This window comes from Grammomys surdaster, unplaced genomic scaffold (assembly GCF_004785775.1).
Source record: "Grammomys surdaster isolate TR1022 unplaced genomic scaffold, NIH_TR_1.0 97, whole genome shotgun sequence".
Classification (NCBI taxonomy): domain Eukaryota; kingdom Metazoa; phylum Chordata; class Mammalia; order Rodentia; family Muridae; genus Grammomys; species Grammomys surdaster.
The window spans coordinates 19475947-19485256 of NW_021604576.1; the positions used below are offsets into that span (position 1 = coordinate 19475947).

Genomic DNA, 9310 nt, shown 5'->3' on the forward strand with positions numbered 1-9310 from the left:
ATTATGTAAGATCCACTTGATTGACTTAAAAGCATTATTTTGTGAACCGAAGAAGGCTGGATGTTACAGGATGTTACACCATCTGCTTCATTCCATGTATTGCCCATATTATAGAGAAATATAGCCTATGCCTTCCAATCACCTTATCACTGAATGCTGACCTAGAGGCATCTCCACCAACCATGGCTATTCTGAGCAACTCTAAATATCCTTGTCTTGTTCTTACCTGCAACTAGAGAATGAATTGGGAATCATTATGGAAGAAAACAAAGTTCTCACTGATAAGGATTTTGCATTTCCAGAAGGACTTAAAAGAACCCAGGTTAGGTCGATGCATATACTACCATATTGCAGTAAGGATCAGCAATTTGCTAAAAGACCAATAGAAATAAATTCCAAAATGGCATGGCTAATTGTGGTATAGCAGACATTCTGGAGATTTAACCCTTGGCATGTATTCTTAGCCACTGACATATACTATTTTGTACTACACAATGTTTTCATTATGCATACATAATGAATGTTGCATACATGTGTGATCTCACCTGCCTCGGCCACATCCTCCACTAGCCTGTTCTTCTTTCTATATACTGGCTCCATTAGCCTTCTCTCTAGACACAGTATGCATCTTCCTGACTCAAAAGTATTCAGACTTGCTCTTTCCTCTGCCTAGGCTTTCTCTCCTTTAACCAAGGTGAAACTGACTTCATGAAGATTTTTTAAATGTCTTCACCTACTATTTCTTCATAAAATTTTCAGGCTTCCTTAAATGAATTGACAACAGTATAGTCTATAGTACAATATATTCACTACTGGTAGTATATATAGGACTTAGGTAAATGATGAAGTCCAAGAGAAGAATGATCTTATCATTTTGGGGGTTTTCACACACACACACACACACACACACATTATTCAATGTTTATTGAATCAGAAAAGGATTGTCTCTGGGAATAGGGTGTTATTTTGAACACTATTTAAAAATCCTATGATACAAGGCAGCGACCAATGACTTGGCATTCAAAAGAGAGAACTCCCTGATGCATTACTAATTTCATATAAACTGTGCTAATTATTTTAACCTGTGACAATGTACTACTCAAAAAATATCTCTTGCATTCTAAGAGACCGGAAATTTTGCTGGACTTCACGGCCAAAGCTGATAATACACCTTGAAGTCACTTATGACAGGACTGGGCTAGCCTAGTGTGCATTCAAGCTTTGTTTAAACTGCCTTTTAGAGAACAATGAGGGGGAAAAATACAACCTTAATTTCCTTGGATTCCCCAAGTAATCAACATTTAGAACCTAAGATAGTGTATAGCTGTAATCTTAAATTATGTGCTCTTCTATGCCTATGACCCACAATAATGCATGTGTACTATTTGCTGAAAGCAGCAGATATAGATATTGAAAAATCTACTATAAAGGTTAGAATCAACTGCTTATGGTAACTGGTTGATAAACAATGATGTTTGTTATCTGGATCAACTGGGTCTAGTGACTGAACCCCTTGTAAAACTTGGTTGAAGATTTCTGTAAAGTATCCCATTCCTACCCCCATGGGATGCTACCTACACTGTTCAAACCACTTACAGATACAGACACCATTCACACTTTAAGACAAACAGCTAACCCAAAAGACAGATGCTCACAGGGATAGACACACAGAGAAATAGGGACCAACATTCACAAGACTGCCTTCAGGCAAATGCAACAGACATTCAGGACATGCAACAGACAGAGCATGGAAGACACAGGGAGCATGAAGTAGAAAATTCAAATCTGGACTCATATTCTTGGTTATACAACTCCAACGGGAAACACTTTTATTTCTTTCCATAAGAGATATCAGTGCATTATTGGTGACTTGGATTTAATCACTACGTCATTGCAATCTATGCATTAGCTTACTATAAGGTGACAGTATCAACCCCTAGTAAAAGTAGTTACTGGAGTAGGGTGACTTCAAGAAAGCCCATTTTATTTGTTACTTTTGTATTGTGATAAAACACAGGCTAAGAAAGGGTTTATCTGAGCTTTCAGCTCCAGAGGGTTAGTCCACAATGGTGGGGAGGGCATTGTATCAGGTGGTTGGAGCAGAGAGCTGACTGGCTGATCACATCTCAGCTTCATACTACTGCAAGGAGGAAATAGGGTGAGTCTAAGTACCCTTAAAGGCCAACCTCCCCAAACAGTGCTACTACCATGAATCTATTGGGACCATTTTCATTCAAACACAAGAGTAGGCTTAAATACTGCAGATGTATATGAAGTGATACCATTGTCAATGCCAACTGCTGACTGGCTGTGTGTGATACATTATGAATGACTCACTCACTGACCCCTGGCTCCTCACACAGGACAATCAGGACAGCTTTGCTTGAAAGTGTACAGTACTGTCTACATATGTTCATGGTTTAAGTTTTGTTCCATTATTGGAGAAATAGTTCACCAATGCCCTGACTCGAGAGGTTGGTAAGTCCTGAGTAAAGAAGGTTCCTCAAATTATTTTAAAGAAGACATATGTCAACTAGAATAGTTTTAGTATTAACTAATGTATCAAATAATGTGTAAACCTCATTGTTTAAAATAGTGAGGTATAATGTATGGTATCTACTGTTGGCTGACTAAAGATCATTTGTCACATAGTCCTCCTCTCACTGAAACCCATGTCAGCAGAGTTCTGAATGCTTTCCCAGGTCAGTGTTCCAGTCTCCCCAGAACTCTGGAATTTGGGCTGATAACTTACTGGCCATAACTAGGCACATTGCTCCATTCAACCATAAAAAGTAAGCAAATACTGTCCTAACACATGCCTGGTGGAAAGTAGGCAGTCAGATGTAGTCCATGAATAGTACTTTGCACTAGCCTTGTTCAATATCAGAACTCTAAAGTCCACTGAAAGATCCATGGGACCTACTGCCATTCTGGCTTTAAAAACAAAGATTAACATAATTACTACTCAGAAGTAGTAGTTTTTACACTCTTTACTAAAGGTGTATGATCATATAAGTCAGAAATAGAACTGGAAGGCTGAGTGTTTAACATTTGTCTGAGGCAGGTGTTATAAAATTTTCTTTTAAAAGATTATGTTGCAAACAATCTTTTTTTACTCGAGGTCTCCAATGGAATTCCCGCAACAGATAAAAATAATTTTCTAACCAGTTGATCATTACTTCTTTCAGATAAAACTGCTGTGTAACAGAAATTCAATAGGTTAACTTTATAATATATTTGTTCTGTTTGTTAGAGCAAGGTATACCATAAATACCCACTTATAATGTCTTCTGCCCAGCATATACCATAAATGCTAAAATAACAGCAATGAACTTGCCACAGAATCCATCTAAACAAAATGAATTAAATGTATTCTTAAAAACAGATTGCTGGAAAAGCCTAATGAGTATAATCCTTGATGCTTTCCCATTTTGTCTGTTGGCTGGCTGAACTGTGTTGCAGAGAGGTTTAACACAAAATGATGGTGTTTCCATTATCACCTGCATTGTACTAAGGTCAACGAGGTACTTGTTAATGGTCACTCTAGAGTCCCTAACTCTCACTTTCTATGAGAAGTACAAGTTTTCAAACTCATGTCCTTCTTCAGTTACCTCCAAATGCTTGTCTAGTTCTTTATCTGTATTTCTTTTGCACAAATACAATTCAGTTATCTAATGTATGTAAACTGGTTTAAGCAGTGCATACCACAGTCACCAACTATTGATTATTATCACTGCCTTCTGTTTTACAAATGATATCTTATATGTCACATGCCCTGCAGATTATAAAGTATGATTACCTTAGTGGTTCAACCTGGTCCTCCCTAGCGTGAGAAACCTTACTATCCAAGGCAACTTCTGTATTCTATTTTTCTTATTTAGGACAGAAAAGGTAAATGACCTCACAAGTGACCAAAGAGATCAAAAGCTACTTGTATATACATTTATTTATATGTCCCTAAGACATTATCTGAAACAGTAACTACCAAGAACTATTAAAAGGGAATGTTCAGCTGTCTTCACACTGCATTCCCATCACTGAGGTAGAGTCAATCCAAGATCATTGAAAAAATTTCAGTATATATTTTATTTTCATAATAATGAATCTGATATGCTCTAATGGTTTCTGGTTTCTCATATGTCATCCATACATCATTCATTCCATTCACTCAAAGCATCATCTTCATGTACAGGTATATCTGCTGGTGACTGGTCAAGAGATGTCGAATCTTTGTACCTCATAGAGCTCAGCTCGGACTGTATCTCAGTTGTTGAGGCTTTTGCCCCCCAGAAGGATTTCACTGCCGCCCTGGTGAAATAAAAACATAGGAAGAAAAACTAAACTTAACGAAGTTTGTGTTTGTATTTCCGTTCTATAGAAGTGCTTTCTACTCAAATCTTAAGTCCACTTAGAATAAGCCAGCTGCACCATCACTGACGATCCCTCAGATTTGTCAGGTATAACATACATATGGTCAGGGTTTGTTTCTAAGGCAATTAGGAGGTTACAATAACCAGGTTTTAAGGCAGTGAGAGCTACAGTTAAGCAGCAAAAGTATTCACGTTTTAAAAAATCGTTAAAACAGCTGCCTTGTAAAATTATAAAATGCTTATCTGAAGCTCTCCCATGCCTGGGAAGAGCATCATGTTGTTTTTAAAAGCATACATGTACAAGATGGGATAGCCTGAAAGGAGAGCATCAGGTACATACAGGAGACAGTGGGGCAATGGTCGGAGCTTCACTGAAAATGCTTGGGGATTGAGGAAGATGTCAATCATCAAGGTGACAGCACATCCCAGCCTTTCACCTACCAATTTATGATGATGAAAATCAACACGAAGATCACAAATATGCAGATAATGACTCCTATGGTCAGCACGAAAACTAAGACTGCATCGGTGTCTGGTCTGCTGGATCTTCTCATCTGCAATTCTAAAGCAGAGAAACATCCAGTGATGGATGCCACCAGAAGCAAGTGGGGATGACTATCTAAATGGGCCATTCCTGTAAGGTAATTTTCTGGATATATTCTCACTTTCTGAGATACATAAAGGAGCAATTCTTGGCAACAGGGTAGGGGTATACTTAGTTACCTAACAAACTGGGAGAGGACTTTCTCAAACTGACCATCCTGGCTATATTTCTTGGATTTCTTTGGATTTCAGACTGCCTATTTATTTATCAAGTGACTTATTTCGGAAAGCTAAAGATTTTAATTTTGATTCGGTCTGATTTATTCAATGTTACTTTTTATGGTGATCATTCTGAGTCATATCTAAAAACCCTAAGACGCCTATTACTAAATCATGCAGACTTTCTCCCATTTCCTCTTTAAAACTTCATAGACTTAAATTTTATGCCTAGAATTCTGATTTACCCCTATTTTTTAAATATAAGCTTGGGGTTGACACTCATTGTTCTCACACACTACTCGCAAGTCAGACATTCTCTTTCTGCTGTCAGGCTGTTGAGGAGGCAGAGCTAGTTTGCAGACGTGTGCCAGCATCGCTATTCCACAGGCTGGTGATGAGACAGCATGTATCAGGGATATTTTGTGAAAGTCATAGCTTCCCAATGGTTCTTTTGTTCCCCAAATTCTAAAACACACAAAAATAATCCATACAGAAAAGGGCCATATGACCAAATGCTGTATTATACAGGTGAGTAAACCAGAGACCAGAGAGGTCTATTTGTATAAACTATGATTTGACTATTTTACCATTTTAACTTTACTACATACCACTCTGTGAGGAGTGATCTCTGCATGGCAACCTCCTGGTTTGTTCTTATCCTCATAATGCTGTGGACTATAACCTGTTTTTATCATTAGTCATACAGTATAGATGTACTTTAGTGACCCCCTTTAAACAGTCCTATGCACAATCACAAAGGTGCATTTATATTTGTATTCCAGCATTGTCAGATTGAAAAAAATTAAGGATTTCAGATTTGTGTAAGTGGGAGACTTTAAAAGAGAGACAATGTTTAGGAGTAGGTTCTGAAGGAAAACGCAAAATTCATCTGATTTCGTTCACTAGCACCCAACATCAGCCGAGAGAGGATGGAGAGTAAAGAGTATAAAGATTTCCATTCCTGAAGAGTAGTCATCTTGCAGGGTCCACATGAACCACCTGTATAATCTAAGTTTCATAAGAAAGCTGAATTTTCTCTTGAATTTTTCTAATAAAATTTTAATGCAATTAAAATAAATGAAAAATGGGTTGAGTTTCAATGCTTAATGTTTTAAATAAATGCAGCTTATCACTACCAAAACAAAGTACCATAGATTGGGTGACTTAACAACACAAATTTGTTTCATATTTTGGATGCTATAAATAATTTAAAAGTGTATTGTGGGGCCCAGTGAGTCTGGGGTTGCCATCTTCTCAGCTTTTGGTAGCCCAGCCTGGATCTACTTTCATGTGCTTGTCCCCTCTCCCCCTACCCCCCCCCCGCCTCTCTCATTTCTCTTCCTTCTTCCTTTACTGCCCCTTCCCTTATTTTAATTCTCCTTCTCTTTCTTCTTCCCTTTCTCCCTCCTCTTTCCAAAGTTCTGCTTGCCTCTGCCTCTCAATGCAGGGATTAAAGGCATACACCATTACATCTGGCAGAGTTTTTAATTAGCTACATCCATCCTAAAGATATTCCTATTTTATATTTGATTCATTACAGGATACCAGTCATAATTTCATCTTTACTGACCTCTTTGTATATTTACAATCTAAGTACTGAGAAAGCTAGGAGATCAACATATCTTAGGGGCACACAATTAAATCCCCCAAAACAATGTTTAATTATGGAAGACAATAATTGTGAGTGGAAATATGATACAGGAGAAAAAAACAAACAGGAAAGAGAATTTTTCTCTTTTTCCTCTCCCCTGCTTCTGTGTCTGTCTGTCTCTGTCTCTCCGCACCACTACCAACCCCCTCTGGGACAGAATTTCTCTATGTTGCTCTCGCTGTTCTGGAACTAACTATATAGAACAAGCTGGCCTAGAACTCCGAGATCTGCTTGCCTCTACCTCTCAATGCTGGGATTAAAGGCATACACCATTATATCTGGCAGAATTTTTCATTAGCTACAACCATCCTAAAGATATTTCTATTTTATATTTGATTCATTCCAATACTGTAGAGTACCAATTATTTGCAACAAAAGTATTTATTTGATGTAGAAACAAGCAAAATGTCTGGGGCCTGGGTGTGCCAATTGTCATAGTTACTGAAATATTCTGACATTTTGTTGATTAAGTGTGCATGTACTAAGTGGCAGAGGTAATTCACCATCCCTGGGTTGCTTCAAGAGGAAAAAAAATCAACATTGTCTCAATAAAGGACAAGAATTTGGAGTCTGTGCTCTCTTAGCTTACATACTTGCAGATAATGTTCCTAATTGTGAAAAGTGCTAACTACTAAAAAGTTCCTATTAGGGGTGAGGCAGTGAAGACCAAGTCCCAAATGGCATAGACACCAACTGTATCATAAGCTATGGCAAGTTGAGAATATTAATAAAGTTTGCTGGTCCTCCAATTTTTTCATCTTCTTTTGCTTTTCTTAGTTGTTACTTGCTACTGAAATTATCTTACTGATGATGTCTCAACATAATGGTTATCTTTTACCTCATAAATGTTTGCATTTATGAAATCACATCAAGAAAGTTTAACTAGTAAACATTTATTTTTAAACCTCTTTAAAACCCTTTGTAGCTTATTTTCATTTCATGAAGGATAGATACTTCATGGCATGGTCTCCAGACTGCAAGAAAACCTTTTTTAGGCTTAGAAATAGCTTCAGGAAATGCACAGACTCCCTCAAAGTTACCTACCACTTCTAGAAGATTTATATATGAAGACACTTCTCTGGGAATAAGAGCTCTAGAATATTTAATGATATAATGGCTAATTTGGATCTCATCTTGACTACATCTAAAGTCAACTAAAAGCCAAGCAGATGAGCACACTTGTGAGAGAATTTTCTTGATTGGATCATTTGAGATGGAAAGACTCATCCTAAATCTGGACCACACCTTCTGGTGGCAGGCCACATAAAATGATATGGAAGAAGGAAGCTTTTGCCTGCTTGTCCTCGCTCTTGCTGGCATGTTCATCTAGCCTGATGCTAAGGCACGGCTTTGCTGGTATTAGAACCTATTTCTTAAAGACTCCGATTTTGTTGGAAGGTCAGCTGAGGAATCCAGCCTCATGGACCTAATAAGTAATGCATTCTTGGCTTTCCATAGGGAGACTGCCATTGTTGGGCTATCTGAACCATAGCCAGCAAACCACTCTAATAAATCCCCCTTAATACTTATGCTATCACTTCTGTTCTCTAGAGAATCTTAACACAAGTGAGTTGTCAAATACTCCTACCAACAAAGAGAGCAACAATAAAGATGGTTAAGAGAAACTAAATCAAAGGAAATACGATGCTGTAGGTTAAGCTTAATGAATACAGACATAGTTTATCATTTAACATTTCATAGGAAAACAATTTCTAATATGCAAAGTCATGTTCAGAGCTAGAGCAAGAACTTTAACACTGAATTATCAAAACCATAATTTAAAGCCAGCCATGATAGCACATCACACCTTTAACACCAGCACTTAGGAAGAAGCAGAGATGAGCAGATGAGTTCAAGGCCAGACTTGTTAAGGCTACCTAGAGAAATCCTATCTCAATACACACACACACACACACACACACACACACATACACACACACACACAAACGTCAAATGGATAACTCTTAAAAAATGCTCTGATTTTTTAAGTCTTAATTATATTTTTTTTTCATAATCATGCATGACAATCCATTTGTGTATCTTCACTTTCATAGTGGAAATAAAGCACTAATATATTTCAAGTTGAAGGTCTAGTTACTTTTTTAATGGTGAACTCTTTTGCTTAAAGATTCATTTATTGATGTATAGGAGTGCTTTGTTTGCACGTATGTCTGTACACCAGAAGAGCGCATTGCATCCAGTTAAAGACTGTTGTGAGCTGCCAGATGATTACTGGGAATTGTACTCAGGACCTATGGAAGAGCAGTCAGTGCCCTTGCCAGAGCCATCTCTAGCTCTAGGACTGGGTTTTTAAAGAAACAGCTTCCTGTAATGCATGTGCCAGATCCATATTGATCTACTGAGTCAGAAGCTTTAGGGTGGTGCTGGCTGAGATCTGTGTTTTAAAAATCACTTTAGGTAGTTTTGATGTTCCTGAAGTTTGGAGTGTAAGTTTGGGGTATAAGCAAAGCAAAGCAAAGCAAAGCAAAGCAAAGCAAAGCAAAGCAAAGCAAAGCAAAGCAAAGCA

General features: G+C 37.7%; 1 protein-coding gene across 4 annotated transcripts in view; it reads right to left on the reverse strand.

Annotated features, from left to right (window-relative positions):
* Positions 1-222: 222 nt before the first annotated feature.
* Positions 223-9310, reverse strand: part of Spaca1 (sperm acrosome associated 1) — a 19440-nt gene continuing 10352 nt past the window's right edge. For 2 of the 4 annotated variants that reach the window (XM_028781342.1, XM_028781324.1), the window contains exons 6-7: positions 4812-4932; positions 4152-4308 (exon numbers count right to left, since the gene is read on the reverse strand). In XM_028781342.1, the coding sequence (XP_028637175.1) occupies positions 4152-4308; positions 4812-4932 (278 nt within the window). Of the gene's footprint in view, positions 227-4068; positions 4309-4811; positions 4933-9310 lie in introns of those variants that run through there. The other 2 variants (XM_028781350.1, XM_028781334.1) reach the window with 2 other exon arrangements.